This window comes from Festucalex cinctus, chromosome 19, assembly GCF_051991245.1.
Source record: "Festucalex cinctus isolate MCC-2025b chromosome 19, RoL_Fcin_1.0, whole genome shotgun sequence".
Taxonomy (NCBI): domain Eukaryota; kingdom Metazoa; phylum Chordata; class Actinopteri; order Syngnathiformes; family Syngnathidae; genus Festucalex; species Festucalex cinctus.
The window spans coordinates 10,186,686-10,204,563 of NC_135429.1; the positions used below are offsets into that span (position 1 = coordinate 10,186,686).

Below are 17,878 nucleotides of genomic sequence, written 5' to 3' on the forward strand. Positions count from 1 at the left end.
GCTCTTGGTAAATAATAACAAACGTTGTAGTTTTAAATAATGTATTTATATTTATTAATCAATTTTTTTAAAAGGTTCTACCAAAAATAAAACTAACATGAAAGGGTCCCTTCAAACTGCATTGTAGTTCAAGAGTAAACAGCGCCATCTTGTGTCCGACTTGACTAATGACATACCGTTTTCACTTAAAAATGCAACAACAATAAATGCTCGTCGCAACGCAAGTGCAGTCCATTTTGCCTTTCTGTCATTCGTGATGATTTTATTGGTCCAATACTTACATTGCAAAAGTCAAACAAGTGCAAACAACAACATTGTGATAAAATGTACCGATTAGCTGCTGACTGTTTAAGTGAAAGTAGTTCTGGAAGAATCTAGAATCAAGTAAGGTGATAGAAGAGGCAAACTCACAATCAAAAAATGTGACAGAAATCCTTTGTTGCTATTCTGCTGCTTGATACCAAGAAAGAAGAAATCCTTCTCACCATGTGACTGACGATTTCATACAAATTAAACGGACAAAATGTTCAGAAAGAAGAAGGCAACCTGATGAACTCAAATTTCCAATACACCAAAGCATGTAAAACCGTTCTGTCTTCAAATCCAAGCACTTGGATGGAGACGTCTCTGTCGCAATCACGACATCTGCACGAAGACAAGAACAGCAAATTATGTACATGAATCCACCTGGAAAGAGTCCAAGAACACGCGGAGTCCGTGTCAGCTCACTCACCATGTGACAGCAGCTGCGTCTCACGAGGAACCGGGCTCGGAATCGTCCTCAGGAACCGACTCGTTAGCAGGTTCGGCATCAGGCTCGGAAACGGACTTTGAAGCCGGCTCGGAATCGGAAGCCGGCTCGGAAGTGAGCTCAGTATCGGCGACGGCAGCTGCGGGACGGAAAGACAGCGAGAGATGACGAGCGCTTTTTGTCAAAGGTGGACATCAGACGCGGACAGGACTGCGAAGACGTTTGACTTACAAGCTGGAGCGTAGTTGGCTGCAAGGAAGAAAAGAGGAAGAAAGTTGTGATCCCAAATGTTGGCGGCCGTCAGGCAGGCCAACATTTGCGTCCCTCACCTGGTGGGCTTTTGTGACGCTTGACGAGGAGCACGAGCAGCGGCGCCAGCAGAGCGAGGAGCGCCAAGGGGACAACAACGGCCAGCGTCATCTTCGTGGCTTCTTCCTCTTCACCACACGTGAGAAGGAAGACGTGTGAAATGATGACGACGTTCAACGTTTGCGTGCGTGCGTGCGTGCGTGCGTGCGTGCGTGCGTCACCTTTGTTGCTCAGGATGCTTCTTCTGTCCAGCTTGGTGACCAAGTCGTCCTTGACGCCGGACAGCTGGAAGACGCATTCGTAGCGGCCCTCCGCGTCGGCCGGCAGCTCCGCTTTCAGGTGGGCCGTCGTCTGGAAGGTTCCGTCGTGGTTGGGGAGGAGCTCTCCCATCTCCACGTCCTCGTGGAGCTCCTCGCCGTCCTTCCTCCAAAACAGGGCGGACGCCGCCGGGTAGAAACCGCTCGCGTGGCACGTGATCGGCGACGACGGCGTCTTCTGCAGCAGCGACACCACCGGCAGCTCTGACGCGGAAATGGACGCCGCCATGTGGGAGAGGAACAAAAGGTGGAGAGAAAGTGAGAAAAATTGAGTGTATGAGGTAGAGCTACACAATATATTGAAAAAATATCGATATCGTGATATTGGCCCTGACATATTGCAAAGACATGCAATAAGTTTCATATGGAATTTGATGCTTTTATCTGAATTTGAACAGATGCGAACTAAAATGTGCTTTGCCATCCAATAGTTGAACATTATCAAGAGATAATAACAATTAATTAAGATTACATTGATGTTGCTTATTTTGCCGCATAAAAATGTTTGTCTTTAGACAATAAAAAATGAAATTTCTTTAGGTATATGTTAAATATTGCAAAATAATATTGATATTGTTATATTCAGCAAATCGTATGTTTTTTTAATATCGTGCCGCCCGAGTATGAGGAGAAAAGATGTAAAGAATAATAGATGGAGAAAAATCGTGAGAGAATGAGAGATGGAGAGAATGTGTGAGAGGAGAAAGATATAGAGGTGGTGTGAGGACTAAAAATGTGAGAAGAGAAAAGATGGAGTGTGCAATTAGAAAGAGAGAATATGTGAGAGGAAGGAATGCAGCCATAAAACATGAGAGGACAAACATATTGAAAGTAGAAAAGATGGATTGAATGTGTAAAAATACGAGAGTTATGGATGTGTGTGAGAGGAATCAAGTTGGAAAACGTGTGAGAGGAAAAACATGAAAAGCGTGAGTGAAAGACAGATGGAGAAAATGTGATAGAAAATATATAGAAAGTATGAGAGGAGAAAGATGGAGAATATGTGTGAGGGTATCAAAATGGCCAGAATGTGCAACAGGACATAAGATGTTCATAATATGTGAGAGGACCAAAAAGTGAGAAAATGTGTGAAAATAAGGAAAGTTGTAGAGAATTTGTGAGACGATTAAAGATGACAAAGGTAAGAGGAAACTGGAGAAGTGTGAGAGGGGCAAGGCGAGAGTGCATGTTGCCATGTCAGCCATGTTCCTCCAGGGGGCGTGCTGGTACCTGTTCTCATCAGGAAGTCCCTCCCATTGCGCACATGCTTCTTCAAGTAAGAAGGACATCTCTCAGTGTAGTAATACTTCAGGTATTGATTCCAGGCGTCGTCTTGGTCCCACTTGTGTTTGCTGACGACAGCTTGCGGCTTCACCGCGATCCATCTCAGCGTCGACAACTCCAACGAGATGAAGTCTTCGCCGTCGTAACTGTAGTGTTCCCAACCGTCAACCTCGTCAGTCTCGTCGTCCCATTCGCAGCCATACATCCACTGGATCATGTGAACACCTGACACACACGTACAACATGCACAAACACACAAAGACGCACACGCATAAAACAGAGACACACGCACAAAGCAACTTTACTTCTGCACATCCTTTCACGTGTGTGTGAATACAGCAAGAAAAATGTATTCACACATGAAACGTATTTTTCTTGTAGAAAGTTCAAAACAAACCTCCAGTTTGGTTGAAGCGATCTTTAGCAATTTCAATGTTGACTTTGTCGCGCTGCTCATTCCCAATACTGATCTCTGTCTGTCTCTCCCAGTAGTGCGGATCGTCGGCGGTGATTTTGTTCATCCAGTCCTGTTTGGCTTCATATTTCCTGCTCTTGCTGTCGTAGCGAACAATCTGAACGTCGTCAACATAACCAACCGACAAGTACGCTGGCAAGTTTGGAATGTGAGAGGACGAAGTTTGGAAATATTTGAGCGTGTGAACCACTGAAAGAGAAAACAAAAACATTTTGACGTCCAAACCATTGACATCTTTTCAAGGAAAGAATTTTTATTGTTATAACACATATTTTATCTTTTACAATCATTTTTTTCTTTTCTTTAAGCGTTCATTTTAATAATAAATATACTTATTAATAATTTATTACCACAACTTTGATTAGATGAGATTAAGTCTGTTGATTAGGCAATCAGGAAATATTTGAGTGAATGAGCGAGTGAATCGGTGAAAGCGAAAACAAAAACAAAAACACTTTTGTTTGATGTCCAAAAATCTTATACTATTTGATAGGGCTGGGAATCTTTGACTGTCTCACGATTCGATTCGATTACGATTTTTGGGTCTACGATTCCATTCAGAATCGATTTTCGATTCAAACGATTTCTGATTCAAAATGATTTGATTGACAAATGACTTCTGCTTCAATTTACAGATATGCACAACATTGTCATGATCTGCTCCAGTCTGCTTTGCAAGACAAAATGACAAAATAAAATAATAAAGGTTAAATAAATAATAATAATAAAAAAAGAGACATTAAAGTGTCTTTTTTTTTTTTTAAACATTTATTCATTTTGTATTGTAAGTGCCTTTTTCCACAAAAACATCATGTGGGCTACAACTTTCCCCTTCGATTTTTGGATATTAATATCAATTTGATTCGATTAATAAATGAGAATCTCCATTCTTTTATGAATCGATTTTTTTTGGCACACCCCGACTATTTGAGATGATTTTGTCTAAAACTGAAACAACTGACAGCTTTTTGAGTTTTTGTTGTTATTAAAACATATTTGTCTTTTGTGTTCATTTAAATAAGTTTAATTGATTTCAGCTTATTATTACACACAAACACTGGACAAAATCTGCTTATTACACTTAATACACATGCTTTTCTATTATATTACTTTGTGTATATATAAGTTGATGATATGAAATTAATTCTGTTGATTAAATATTCCGAAACAACCATGACAAGTTTGGAATCTGAGCGGACGCAATCAGGAAATACTTGAGCGAGTGAATCGGTGAAAGCGAAAACAAAAACATTTTGTTTGTTTCATGTCCAAAAATCTTGGACTATTTGAAAAAAAAAAAAAAAAAAGTTAAATTTGTATTAAAAATTCATCACAAAACATCCTTTTTTTTTTTAGGAAACATTTGCGACACTAAACACTTTTTGTTTTTTTTTATTTTCTTTTTAATGAATATAACAACATACATTCAGAATTTTTACTTCTATTTGTCAGTCAACATGTTACAATTTTAATACTCGTACACTTGTTCAACACGTTTGCTATTTATCTCCTTTACAGTAAACTTCATCAAGAGATGAAATATTTTTGAATATTTCAGTTGATTATTTGCGAGTGTTGTGTTGAAGGAAGTTTGCGGTCCAAGTGTTGCACTTACCAGGCGTCACGCTGTGGATTTGCACAGCCACCACAAACAATCCAAACAAGTTCATCTTCCACATCTTTTGCTCCTTTCAGTCAAAGCAAAGCAGAAGACGCCGCTCAAATACTTGCCCGCCGATGACGTCACTTGAAAGCGTGGCGTCCTTTTGCGTCTCAAATCAAGCCGAGTGTGCGTAAGAGGAGATGAAAAGTAGTACAAGTTTTTGTTAGATTGTGCTGAAACAGCGACGCTTTCCTTCGTGCTGCTCGGGAGCCGTCAAGACAACAAGGAAGCGCTCGTTTCGGGGAAATCACGTGACCACAGAGCGGGTGACGTCAGGACAAGAAACGTAACATACTTGTGCATTTCACTTTGTAAAGGAATAATAAAATAAACGTTTTCGGTGTGGTGGCGACTCAAAAATAATAAAACCCCAAGTTTATTCATAAATTTCAGTTTCCTTTTGTCCAAGTTGAGTTTTAAATAATAAAGTGTTAATCAGACGCGTTGGAACGCTTGAAACAGAAAGTGTCAAAGTTCAAGTTTCCTGGCGTGAGACGCACAAACAATCCTTGACGCCACGCCAGCAAGAACAACAGCTCGGATTAGCAGTCAAGGTGTGCAAATGCTGACTTTCAGCAACTACATCGGGGAGGCGGAGGGGGTCGACTTCAATGCTGGAGGGGGCCACAATTTTTCATCAGTGCTCCTGGGGGGGCAACTTGTTCCGGTTCCCTTCCCCTCTTCTACATGGGGATGGCATCAACCGGAACTATGGACTACATGTCCTTCTGTCTCGAGTGATGCAAGCGTGTGCAATGGCGGAGCCAGAGGGGGGGCCGGGGTGGCACATGCCCCTGCTGAAATGTGATTGGACCCAGCAGACGCCAAATGATTGACATATCACGACGCCGGCGCAGTGACGTCGCACGCCTTGCCGATGCAGCCTGCCAGCTTTTTTTTCAATCAGACGCCTACTAATTGTTATGCCCCTCCTGAACAGTGGTTGGCGCTACTTACGACAAAGCATTATAATCCACCTCACTCCGTGTCTGGAGAAGGAGAATCACCTGTTAAAATAACTTTTACTTTAAGTAGATTGTTTTGGACAGACATCAATAAGCAACGACTTGTTTTGCACAAGTTAAAAATAAATTCATTGTTGTTATGCAGTACAATAGCACCCTCCAATGGTTGAAAGTTCAAACAGACGTTTGCATTTATTCTTGTTCTCTTATGATTATGCCGTAATGTTTTTAGTTTAGAAGTGGAGGATTTATTAACATTATTATTTATTGATCACATTAATAAATTATATGGTTGTTAAATGAAGTTGGAGTAATAAATGTATTTATTTTTCATAGTTTGTGTGGAAAATGAAACGACAAGGAGACTTGTTTCTTAAACGAAACAAGCCATCAAATAAGGCAGAGAGTCAAGCAGTTGGCAGTAACGTCAGCAATAACAAGGAGCAAGAATGTAAGAACATCTTCATGCTCCGTTAATTTGAGACACTTTGAATTGCTGTTTATGAATCATGTGTACAGGTTTTTAAAGATTGTTTGTGTTGTTGCTGTTGTTTTTTAAATTCTGATTACACTGATCATTATTATTATTATTTTTTAAATACAATGTAGTACCATCAAAGGAGAATGCAGAGGCCCCTGCTTCTGATGATGGAAGGATGGATGATGCAGGGGTAGAAGAGCCAGATGCAGAGCCAGCTGTTGTCAGCACGTCTTGTTTCACTCTTTCAACAGGACCCGGTGGTACGGCTTCTTGCCAAAAAAAAAAATCGGCTTGTTAGCCGAAGTTATCGAGTAATCTTCTTGAGCTCTTAACTTTTTCTGGACCATTTGATCTGTATTCTAGATATTTCACGATCCAAAGATGAGAGTCCTGTCCAGCCATGTCTGACAAAATTCCCCAGAACTCAGCATGGAACAAAGAGGAGGTCATTCAACAGCTCTTGGTACAGAAACAATTCTTGGATGGAATACTCAATCCTTCATGACTCTTGCTACTGCTTTGCCTGTAGACACTTTCCCCTGCCTAATGTACCAGACTCTGCCTTGACATCACAGTGTGGCTTCTCCAACTGGAAAAAGGCATTGTGCAAGGAGTCAGGGTTTAAGCTCCATTCAAAGTCCGAGCAGCATATCAATGCAATGTACGCATGGAGTCAGCATAAAACGGCTACTGAAATGAACACAAACATGTTAAATTCTATGAATGTGAATCGAAAAAAGAAAGTGGAAGAAAATCAACATTATGTGAAAACAATAGCAAATGTTCTTCTTTTGACTGCAACACAAAATATAGCACAGAGGGGTCATCGAGAGTCTGAGGATAGTAAGAACAAGGGAAACTTTTTGGCTATACTGAATGAAATGGCAAAGCATGACAAATTCATTGAAACAAGGCTAAATGCGTGTGGCAATGCAAAATACACGAGTCACCAAATCCAAAATGAAATTCTTCAGAGCTTGGCTGAGATGGTGCAGAGTAAAATCATGCAAGAAGTGAAAGAGAACCAAGTGTTCAGTGTGCTTGCAGATGAAACAAAAGATCTGCAAAAAAAGGAGCAATTGTCGTTGGTTATAAGGTATTATTACAGTGGTGCCGTCCACGAAAGCTTCCTATGCTTCCAGGCAGCTGAAAGCCTTCATGCAGAAGGTCTCAGTAAGATGATTATCAATTGTCTAGAGAGACATGGTCTGGACTATAGAAATAACCTTGTGGGTCAAGGGTATGACGGTGCGTCCGTCATGAGTGGGAAAAATTCTGGTGTAGCTGCCAGAATGAAAAGTGATGCCAGATTTGCATTTTATGTTCACTGTAATGCACACTGCTTGAATCTAGTTCTTGTTGATGCCACAAAAGCAGTGCCTGAGGCTGAAGAATTTTTTGCACTTCTGCAGCAGCTGTATAATTTTGTATCTGGCTCTTATGTGCATCTGAAGTGGCTTGCAGTACAGAAAGAGCTGTATCCAAAGGAGCAGCCCAGGGAGCTACAGGCACTTTCAGACACAAGGTGGGCATGCAGATATACAGCATGCCGTAATTTGAGAGAGAGGCTCCCAGCAGTCCTGAGATTGTTACAGGATCTTGCGTTTGAAAAACACGGTGAAAGATCTGTGGAAGCAAGGGGTCTTCTTTCACAGATAGACTTGCAGTTCATAGGGCTTTTGGTCACCTTTTGCAAAGTGCTTGGGGATGCCAAATGTCTTTCAGACATGCTCCAGTCCAGCACTCTTGACCTAGCAAAAGCTGTGGATCTTATAGGTTCCCTTGCAGACACCTTTGAGGACAACAGAAATGAAAATTACTTCAGTGAACTGTGCAATGAAGTTGAGCAGCTTGCTGAGCAGTGCAAAACTGGTGTACAAAGACACAAAAGACATCCTAGACTAAGCTCAAGGTTTATTGACTCACTGGTGATCAGCACTGTAGGACAGAGACATTTGGATGAGGAGGGCTTCCCCAGAGCACTTTTTTTTTTTATCAAGTGATTGACTGTCTAACAACTGAGTTGAAAAAGCGTTTTTCAAAGAAAAGTTGTGAGATTATGCAAGGCATACAGTCACTAAACCCAAAGAGTGCAACCTTCTTAAATAATGAGCCTCTGTTTGTCTTTGCAAAGATTTTTGAGTCAGATCTAGTTGATCTCCAACATGAGGTTCACCAAGCCAAGTGACTTCTTGAGAGGAAGGTGAAAAGTGGATTAGACAGACCATCTACTTTGCTTGGTTTTATTCTTTTTCTTGAACCTTACAAAGACAATTTTCCTGAGCTATTTAGACTTTGCAAGATTGCTGTTGTCACTCCGGTCAGCACTGCTTCCTGTGAAAGAAGCTTCTGTGCTTTAAAACTCATTAAAACTCACCTCAGGACAACAATGGCTGATGACAGGTTAAGTCACCTCGGAACTCTCAGTATCGAATCAAGGAGGGCTCAGGCCCTCAACATGGATGAATTTCTAAAACATTTTGCTACGACACACAACAACCGAAGGATTATGCTTTTCTGAGCCTGTATTAAGGTAGTTTGGCACTTAGACGGGACTGTAATACAAATTTGCACATGTTCATATTATAATGGTATGTTGATAAGAGTACTTGCTTCTTGTTTTTTTTTTTTTTTTTTTAGTAATTGCATGAATACAGTATCTGTGTGTGTGTGCATGCAAGTTCTTTTTTTTTTTTCTTGTGCGTGCAAGTTCTTTCACGTTACACACCAATACTATTATTGTTATTTGTTCATAGACTGAAATTATTTTTTGTACATTTTGTACTTTGTTAATAAATGGCACGATATGTTCAAAAATCTCCTGTGTGTTTAATATTTACTTAAATATATTTCAACATTTAGAGAGTCCGAATGAAATAAATTTTCATGAAAATAAATTTGGCATCATCTTTGGATGAAGTGTCCTTGGGCCCCCCCCTGGCCCCCCTATTTATAAAAGTCTGGCTCCGCCACTGCTCCTAATATGAAAAGAGAAATGCATTGAGCTTTCACTATTGTCTTACAAATGCAATTATACCATGTTGTAGTGAGAGAAAAATGACCAAAACAAATCAGTCACGCTTTGGTTTGGTTTTACAGTACAGCACATATTTTATTTGTATTTTTTTTAAACTTTTTTTCTTGAATTGTTATGAAATTACTCTATCAATGAATTTTTTAATTTGTTTAAATTGAATTATTATGAAATTGCTCTATCAATGACTAAAAAAAATAAAAACCATATTGAAATTGGGGGGGGGGGGGGGGTACATTTTATTGTAAATGTAGGTATAAATTGAGATATAAAATGTGCAATTAATGTGTGATTAATAGTCAGTTAATTATTGAAGTAATGCGATTAATTATGATTACAAATTTTAATCCACTGACACCTCTAGTTCAGATAGATTGTTTTGGACGGACATCAATAAGCAACGTAGTTTTGTGCAAGCTAAAAATAAGTATGTTGTTGTTGTTATGCAATACAATAGCACCCTCCAATGGTTGAAAGTTCAAACCGACACTAACTGACGTTTGCATTTACAGGTAGAAGGGAAGGATTTATTAACATGATTATTAATTAATCACATTAATAAATTATGTGGTTGTAAATGAAGTAGTAGTTGGAGTAATAAATTTATTTTTCATAGGGTGTGTGGAAAATGAAGTTTGGCACTTCGACGGGATCTTTAGTCATACTGTAATACAAATTTGCATTATGTTCATATTATAATGTTATGTTGATAAAAGTACTGTAATTGCATGAATACAGTATCTGCATGTGCGTGCAAGTTCATTCAAGTTAAACAGTGCTGAATTATTATTATTTTGTACATTTTATACATTCTTAATAAACGGCACATTATGTGCAAAAATCTCCCCTGTGCTTAATATGTACTTAAATATATTTGAACATCGATAGAGACTCCGATTGAAATTAATTTTCATGAAAACAAATTTGGCATCATCTTTGGATGAAGTATCCTTGCCCCCCCCCTGGCCCCCCTATTTATAAAAGTCTGGCTCCGCCACTGTGCGCGTGGTGAAATCCCCCATGGAAACAAAACGTTATGATGGTCAAAATGTCGATTTTGTGAGATTCAGAAAATACATCTGTTGCAGTTCAGGATTTGAGCACCAGATGGAGGTAGAGAACAGAAATTGCGCACAAAATCAACAGCAGCTGGCTCGTTTCTCGGCCTTCAAAATTAAAGCATAGCACCCCCACCCCAATATGTAAAGTTACTTTACATATGCATAGCCACGACAGTTGTTGGCCTCATAATGGACAATTTATCGTTCAAATATTATCAATTTAAGTACAGATCGAGCGTCACGCCATAGGGACATTTTTCAACGGGTGCAAAACAAAACAGTGTGATTTCTAACTTAAAGGATCTTTCAAGATGGTCAATTTCTGTCCCCCAACAACAAACTCACTAGTATTTCATAAATGTTATTTCACTGAGGGTGATCTGTTCACTTTGGTCAACCAAATCGTCTGTGTGGCAAGTGGCAGTTTATTTACTCATTACATAAGTTAGCAAACGCAAACATCATTTTCCCAAAGTCTTTTGAAAGGTGGAAGTGAAACAAGCGACACACGTACTGCTTCCATATTGCTAACTAAAGGTGTGAATGAGGCAAAAAGTAATCTGCAGGCTCACCTGATGACGCCGCTTGGCTTGCCAACGAGAAAAGGGGCGGAGTTTGTGACTTCAAGACATTCTACAATCTTTTCGAGATTTTCTCTCAGACTATGATCGCCACTTGAAATTGGCTAATATCCCGTTTCAAAAAGAAAAATAAAGACCATGTGAGCTTCAACACATTCCAAAAAGGAAACGTGCTGTCGTCTGTCTGTGACGTCATCACTCACGCAGGTGTGACCTAATTACTAAATGAGGCCAGGTACGCTTCAAGGATTTTTTTTTTTCTCTCTCTGCTGGTGCTGAAGCTGGTTTGAATGTTGGGACAACGACAATCAAGTGAGTTGCTTGACATGACACTTAGGAGAAAGGTAGCTAGCTAGTTAAATTGTGCGCAGGGGAGCAGGTGAGAAGGAAGCCTTAATTAAGGACGTCCTACGTCCTGTAGGTGAGAAGGAGAGGCTGGCGCTCGGTGGGCAGGAGGAGCTTCCAGAAGCTGGAAGGAAGGACGGATGGACGGAAGGATGGATGGACGGAAGGACGGATGGACGGAAGGAAAGAAAGAAAGAAAGAAAAATGTACATTTTGCTTTTTTTGTCATTCATCATCCTTTTATTGGTCCAATATTGACATCGCAAGGTCAAACAAGTGCAAACAACAACATTGTGATAAATGTACCAATTAACTGCTGACTGTTGAAGTGAAAAAAGTTCTGGAAGAATCTAGAATTAAGTAAGGTGATAGAAGAGGCAAACTCACAATCAAAAAATGTGACAGAAATCCATTGTTGCTATTTGGCTGCTTGATACCAAGAAAGAAGAAATCCTTCTCACCATGTGACTGACGATTTCATACAAATTAAATGGACAAAAAATTCAAGACGGAAAGAAGAAAGCAACCTGGTGAACTCAAACAAATCTCCAATACACCAAAGCATGTAAAACCGCTCTGTCTTCAAATCCAAGCACTTGGATGGAGACGTCTCTGTCGCAATCACGACATCTGCACGAAGACAAGAACAGCAAATTATGCACATGAATCCACCTGGAAAGAGTCCAAGAACACGCGGAGTCCGTGTCAGCTCACTCACCATGTGACAGCAGCTGCGTCTCACGAGGAACCGGGCTCGGAATCGTCCTCAGGAACCGACTCGTTAGCAGGTTCGGCATCAGGCTCGGAAACGGACTTTGAAGCCGGCTCGGAAGTGAGCTCAGTATCGGCGACGGCAGCTGCGGGACGGAAAGACAGCGAGAGATGACGAGCGCTTTTTGTCAAAGGTGGACATCAGACGCGGACAGGACTGCGAAGACGTTTGACTTACAAGCTGGAGCGTAGTTGGCTGCAAGGAAGAAAAGAGGAAGAAAGTTGTGATCCCAAATGTTGGCGGCCGTCAGGCAGGCCAACATTTGCGTCCCTCACCTGGTGGGCTTTTGTGACGCTTGACGAGGAGCACGAGCAGCGGCGCCAGCAGAGCGAGGAGCGCCAAGGGGACAACAACGGCCAGCGTCATCTTCGTGGCTTCTTCCTCTTCACCACACGTGAGAAGGAAGACGTGTGAAATGATGACGACGTTCAACGTTTGCGTGCGTGCGTGCGTGCGTCACCTTTGTTGCTCAGGATGCTTCTTCTGTCCAGCTTGGTGACCAAGTCGTCCTTGACGCCGGACAGCTGGAAGACGCATTCGTAGCGGCCCTCCGCGTCGGCCGGCAGCTCCGCTTTCAGGTGGGCCGTCGTCTGGAAGGTTCCGTCGTGGTTGGGGAGGAGCTCTCCCATCTCCACGTCCTCGTGGAGCTCCTCGCCGTCCTTCCTCCAAAACAGGGCGGACGCCGCCGGGTAGAAACCGCTCGCGTGGCACGTGATCGGCGACGACGGCGTCTTCTGCAGCAGCGACACCACCGGCAGCTCTGACGCGGAAATGGACGCCGCCATGTGAGAGAGGAACAAAAGGTGGAGAGAAAGTGAGAAAAATGGCAAATTAAGTGAGTGTATGAGGTAGAGCTACACAATATATTGAAAAAATATCGATATCGTGATATTGGCCCTGACATATTGCAAAGACATGCAATAAGTTTCATATGGAATTTGATGCTTTTATCTGAATTTGAACAGATGCGAACTAAAATGTGATTTGCCATCCAATAGTTGAACATTATCAAGAGATAATTACAATAAAGATTACATTGATGTTGCTTATTTTGCCGCATAAAAATGTTCGTCTTTAGACAATAAAAAATTAAATTTCTTTAGGTATATGTTAAATATTGCAAAATAATATTGATATTGTTATATTGAGCATATCGTATGTTTTTCTCCTCCCGAGTATGAGGAGAAAAGATGTAAAGGATAATAGATGGAGAAAAATCGTGAGAGAATGAGAGATGGAGAGAACGTGTGAGAGGAGAAAGATATAGAGGAGGTGTGAGGACTAAAAATGTGAGAAGAGAAAAGATGGAGTGTGCACTTAGAAAGAGAGAATATGTGAGAGGAAGGAATGCAGCCATAAAACATGAGAGGACAAACATATTGAAAGTAGAAAAGATGGATTGAATGTGTAAAAATACGAGAGTTATGGATGCGTGTGAGAGGAATCAAGTTGGAAAACGTGTGAGAGGAAAAACATGAAAAGCGTGAGTGAAAGACAGATGGAGAAAATGTGATAGAAAATATATAGAAAGTATGAGAGGAGAAAGATGGAGAATATGTGTGAGGGAGAAAATGTGATAGAAAATATATAGAAAGTATGAGAGGAGAAAGATGGAGAATATGTGTGAGGGTATCAAAATGGCCAGAATGTGCAACAGGACATAAGATGTTCATAATATGTGAGAGGACCAAAAAGTGAGAAAATGTGTGAAAATAAGGAAAGTTGTAGAGAATTTGTGAGACGATTAAAGATGACAAAGGTAAGAGGAAACTGGAGAAGTGTGAGAGGGGCAAGGCGAGAGTGCATGTTGCCATGTCAGCCATGTTCCTCCAGGGGGCGTGCTGGTACCTGTTCTCATCAGGAAGTCCCTCCCATTGCGCACATGCTTCTTCAAGTAAGAAGGACATTCCTCAGTGAAGTAATACTTCACGTATTGATTCCAGGCATCCAATTGGTCCCACTTGTGTTTGGTGACGACAGCTTGCGGCTTCACCGCGATCCATCTCAGCGTCGACAACTCCAACGAGATGAAGTCTTCGCCGTCGTAACTGAGGTGATACCAACCGTCAACCTCGTCAGTTTCGTCGTCCCATTCGCAGCCAGACATCCTCTGGAACATGTGAACACCTGACACACACGTACAACATGCACAAACACACAAAGACGCACACGCATAAAACAGACACACGCACAAAGCAACTTTACTTCTGCACATCCTTTCACGTGTGTGTGTGAATACAGCAAGAAAAATGTATTCACACATGAAACGTATTTTTCTTGTAGAAAGTTCAAAACAAACCTCCAGTTTGGTTGAAGCGATCTTTAACAATTTCAATGTTGACTTTGTCGACCTGCTCAGCACCAATACTGATCTCTGTCTGTCTCTCCCAGTAGTGCGGATCGTCGGCGGTGATTTTGTTCATCCAGTCCTGTTTGGCTTCATATTTCCTGCTCTTGCTGTCGTAGCGAACAATCTGAACGTCGTCAACATAACCAACCTCCAAGTACGCTGGCAAGTTTGGAATGTGAGAGGACGAAGTTTTGAAATATTTGAGCGTGTGAACCACTGAAAGAGAAAACAAAAACATTTTGACGTCCAAACCATTGACATTTTTTTAAGGAAAGAATTTTTATTGTTATAACAGATATTTGATCTTTTATAATCATTTTTTTCTTTTCTTGAAGCGTTCATTTTAATAATAAATATACTTATTAATAATTTATTACCACAACTTTGATTAGATGAGATTAACTCTGTTGATTAGGCAATCAGGAAATATTTGAGTGAATGAGCGAGTGAATCGGTGAAAGCGAAAACAAAAACAAAAACATTTTGTTTGATGTCCAAAAATCTTATACTATTTGATAGGGCTGGGAATCTTTGACTGTCTCACGATTCGATTCGATTACGATTTTTGGGTCTACGATTCCATTCAGAATCGATTTTCGATTCAAACGTTTTTCGATTCAAAATGATTTGATTGACAAATGACTTCTGCTTCAATTTACAGATATGCACAACATTGTCATGATCTGCTCCAGTCTGCTTTGCAAGACAAAATGACAAAATAAAATAATAAAGGTTAAATAAATAATAATAATAAAAAAAGAGACATTAAAGTGTCTTTTTTTTTTTTTTAAACATTTATTCATTTTGTATTGCAAGTGCATTTTTCCACAAAAACAGCATGTGGGCTACAACTGCCCTTTCCCCTTCTTCTTCATTTCTAATTTAAATAAAATAGATTTTTGGATATTAATATCAATTCGATTCGATTAATAAATGAGAATCTCGATTCTTTTATGAATCGATTTTTTTTTTTTGGCACACACCTACTATTTGAGATGATTTTGTCTAAAACTGAAACAACTGACAGCTTTTTGAGTTTTTGTTGTTATTAAAACATATTTGTCTTTTGTGTTCATTTAAATAAGTTTAATTGATTTCAGCTTATTATTACACACAAACACTGGACAAAATCTGCTTATTACACTTAATACACATGCTTTTCTATTATATTACTTTGTGTGTATATATAATTTGATGATATGAGATTAATTCTGTTGATTAAATATTCCAAAACAACCATTACAAGTTTGGAATCTGAGCGGACGCAATCAGGAAATACTTGAGCGAGTGAATCGGTGAAAGCGAAAACAAAAACATTTTGTTTGTTTGCTGTCCACAAATCTTGGATTGTCCATATTTGAAATGACTGTATTAAAAATTCATCGTATTTTTTTTTTTTTTTTTAGGAAACAGACACTAAACACTTTGTGTTCATTCAAATTAAGTGAATGAGTAAAGTTAATTTTTCACAAACTTTTTAATAAATATGACAGACATTCAGATTTAATTAATTATGACTTCTATTTGCCAGTCAACATGTTACAATTTTAATACTCGTACACTTGTTCAACACGTTTGCTATTTATCTCCTTTACAGTAAACTTCATCAATAGATTAAATATTTTTGAATATTTCAGTTGATTATTTGCGAGTGTTGTGTTGAAGGAAGTTTGCGGTCCAAGTGTTGCACTTACCAGGCGTCACGCTGTGGATTTGCACAGCCACCACAAACAATCCAAACAAGTTCATCTTCCACATCTTTTGCTCCTTTCAGTCAAAGCAAAGCAGAAGACGCCGCTCAAATACTTGCCCGCCGATGACGTCACTTGAAAGCGTGGCGTCCTTTTGCGTCTCAAATCAAGCCGAGTGTGCGTAAGAGGAGATGAAAAGTAGTACAAGTTTTTGTTAGATTGTGCTGAAACAGCGACGCTTTCCTTCGTGCTGCTCGGGAGCCGTCAAGACAACAAGGAAGCGCTCGTTTCGGGGAAATCACGTGACCACAGAGCGGGTGACGTCAGGCCACACCTCCAGCAGTGTCAAGAAACAGGTACAGTACAGGTACATTTCACTTGAAACAAGAATTTACAAAAATAACTGTTAAAGCAAAAGTAAGAAAACTTGCCAATTCTATTTAGATTTTTGTCATTTCCAAGCTGAGCTTTGATTAATAAACTGTTTATCAGACGCGTCTGAAGGCTTTAAACCGAAAGTGGCAAAGTTCAAGTTTCTTGGCTTTCAACGCACAATTCTTGATGACGCCGCACGCCAGCAATTAAGAACAGCTTGGATTGACGTTCAGGTGTGCAAACAAAAAAAAGAATTGCAGATCTTTTCCAATTACAGTTAAACAATAAAACAAGTTATTAAAAAAAAAAAAAAAATGAATAGAATTCAAATGGATTAATTAAAAAAAAAAAGCAATAAAATTGTAAAATAAAAAATTAAATTAAACATAATACAAATAATGGGAATCAAGTAAAATACATCAAAATTGAATAAACGTGAAAAAAATATGACAAAAAATTAAGAAATAAATGAAAGCACAAAGCACCAAAACTAAATGAAATAGAATTTTATTAAATACATTTTGTTGTCTGTATACAAGGAACATATCAAACGCTTACAAAGCAAAGAAAATCATTCAAAAATATTCTGTGTATAATAAATCTTATTCACGGTTTTAAAGTGCAAAAAATACTTTGAAACATGATTTCAATTACAAAATATAACTTTAAATACATGAATAAAAAAAAATAGAATTGAGACACAATGGAGTTTGATATTGTGAAGGATGAAAGACTTTGGTGTCTTCGTGGTTCAGAAAATCAACTTGTCGTCTCCTCGCTGGAAACTGGAGTCGCCCTCCAGCTCCCCCGAAGCCGAGATGAGCTCAGCCTCCATCAGCGTGAATTCCTCAACGTCATGTCGCCCGTCTGCCGCACTTTCTCCTCTCTCGGATGTTTGTTGCACGCGCTCGTCCGCCTCCGGCACGAAGGTGGTGGCGGCTCGCTGGATGCGGGCCGACTTGCTCCTCAAACGGGCCATCAGCTCGTCTTCCCGCGACTGAAAACAGAAGCGGAGAAGTACACAATGATTTACAAAAACTGAAGGTTGGCTCTAAAAGGGAACAGTGGTTATAAAAGTCAACACACCCCTGTTCAAATGCCAGGCTTTTGTGGGGGGGGGGGGGGGGGGGAATGATTTTTTTGTTTTTGTTTTTTTGTGCAAACTGACTCTTTGAACTGTGAGAAGAAAGTCAGGCTGCGGTACGAAACCTTGCGTCTGTCATTGGCGAGCCGAATCTTCTCCTCCATCTCCTCCTTGCTTGGCAGACGTTTGACCCTGAGGGACTCCAGTCTGGCGGGTGGGCGGCGTCTGATACCATCGCTGTCGTCCAGCTGACACACACACAAAAATGTACTTAAACCATTTTTTTTTACATTTTAAATATGACATTTTGTCTCTTCAATTACCTCCTTTTATCTGTTTT

General features: G+C 40.1%; 3 protein-coding genes and 1 long non-coding RNA gene across 8 annotated transcripts in view; 1 reads left to right on the plus strand and 3 right to left on the minus strand.

Moving 5' to 3' along the window:
* Positions 1–24: 24 nt before the first annotated feature.
* On the minus strand, positions 25–11,106 carry LOC144006947 (H-2 class I histocompatibility antigen, Q10 alpha chain-like). 2 transcript variants are annotated; one of them, XM_077506083.1, is made up of 8 exons: positions 10,913–11,106; positions 3,059–3,325; positions 2,608–2,886; positions 1,282–1,581; positions 1,081–1,188; positions 983–1,000; positions 734–890; positions 25–645 (listed from the first exon to the last, which is right to left on the minus strand). In XM_077506083.1, exons 2-7 carry the CDS (start codon positions 3,180–3,182, stop codon positions 754–756), a joined length of 966 nt encoding a protein of 321 aa, XP_077362209.1. In that variant the 5' UTR covers positions 3,183–3,325; positions 10,913–11,106; the 3' UTR covers positions 25–645; positions 734–753. The 2 variants fall into 2 exon arrangements, with proteins under 2 accessions (XP_077362209.1, XP_077362208.1); XM_077506082.1 differs by lacking the exon at positions 10,913–11,106 and adding an exon at positions 4,752–5,048.
* On the plus strand, positions 6,073–6,661 carry LOC144006954 (uncharacterized). Its single transcript, XR_013280001.1, has 3 exons — positions 6,073–6,215; positions 6,374–6,505; positions 6,609–6,661. It is a non-coding gene; the product is annotated as an uncharacterized LOC144006954 (long non-coding RNA).
* A 367-nt stretch (positions 11,107–11,473) lies between the features above and the next one.
* Positions 11,474–16,378, minus strand: LOC144006948 (major histocompatibility complex class I-related protein 1-like). The gene is made up of 8 exons (XM_077506084.1): positions 16,083–16,378; positions 14,338–14,604; positions 13,887–14,165; positions 12,499–12,798; positions 12,314–12,421; positions 12,216–12,233; positions 11,985–12,123; positions 11,474–11,896 (listed from the first exon to the last, which is right to left on the minus strand). The coding sequence occupies exons 1-7, from the start codon at positions 16,144–16,146 to the stop codon at positions 12,005–12,007; spliced, it is 1,155 nt and encodes a 384-aa protein (XP_077362210.1). The 5' UTR covers positions 16,147–16,378; the 3' UTR covers positions 11,474–11,896; positions 11,985–12,004.
* Positions 16,379–16,991: 613 nt separating this feature from the next.
* Positions 16,992–17,878, minus strand: part of stmnd1 (stathmin domain containing 1) — a 3,999-nt gene continuing 3,112 nt past the window's right edge. For all 4 annotated transcript variants that reach the window (XM_077506090.1, XM_077506089.1, XM_077506087.1 and 1 more), the window contains 2 exons: positions 17,664–17,786; positions 16,992–17,451 (listed from right to left, as the gene is read on the minus strand). In XM_077506090.1, coding sequence (XP_077362216.1) covers positions 17,206–17,451; positions 17,664–17,786 — 369 coding nt within the window. In that variant the 3' untranslated portion in view covers positions 16,992–17,205. The remainder of the gene's footprint in view (positions 17,452–17,663; positions 17,787–17,878) is intronic.

Excerpts from the sequence above, each read along its gene's own strand:
- LOC144006947 (XM_077506082.1), bottom strand. The coding sequence starts at position 4,815 with ATGTGGAAGATGAACTTGTTTGGATTGTTTGTGGTGGCTGTGCAAATC. Across the intron at positions 2,887-3,058 it reads TCGCTTCAACCAAACTGGAG|GTGTTCACATGATCCAGTGG; the intron begins GTTTGTTTTGAA and ends CGTGTGTGTCAG. Across the intron at positions 1,189-1,281 it reads AAGCATCCTGAGCAACAAAG|AGGAAGAAGCCACGAAGATG; the intron begins GTGACGCACGCA and ends CGTGTGGTGAAG.
- LOC144006948 (XM_077506084.1), bottom strand. The coding sequence starts at position 16,146 with ATGTGGAAGATGAACTTGTTTGGATTGTTTGTGGTGGCTGTGCAAATC. Across the intron at positions 14,605-16,082 it reads AATCCACAGCGTGACGCCTG|TGGTTCACACGCTCAAATAT; the intron begins GTAAGTGCAACA and ends TTTCTCTTTCAG. Across the intron at positions 14,166-14,337 it reads TCGCTTCAACCAAACTGGAG|GTGTTCACATGTTCCAGAGG; the intron begins GTTTGTTTTGAA and ends CGTGTGTGTCAG.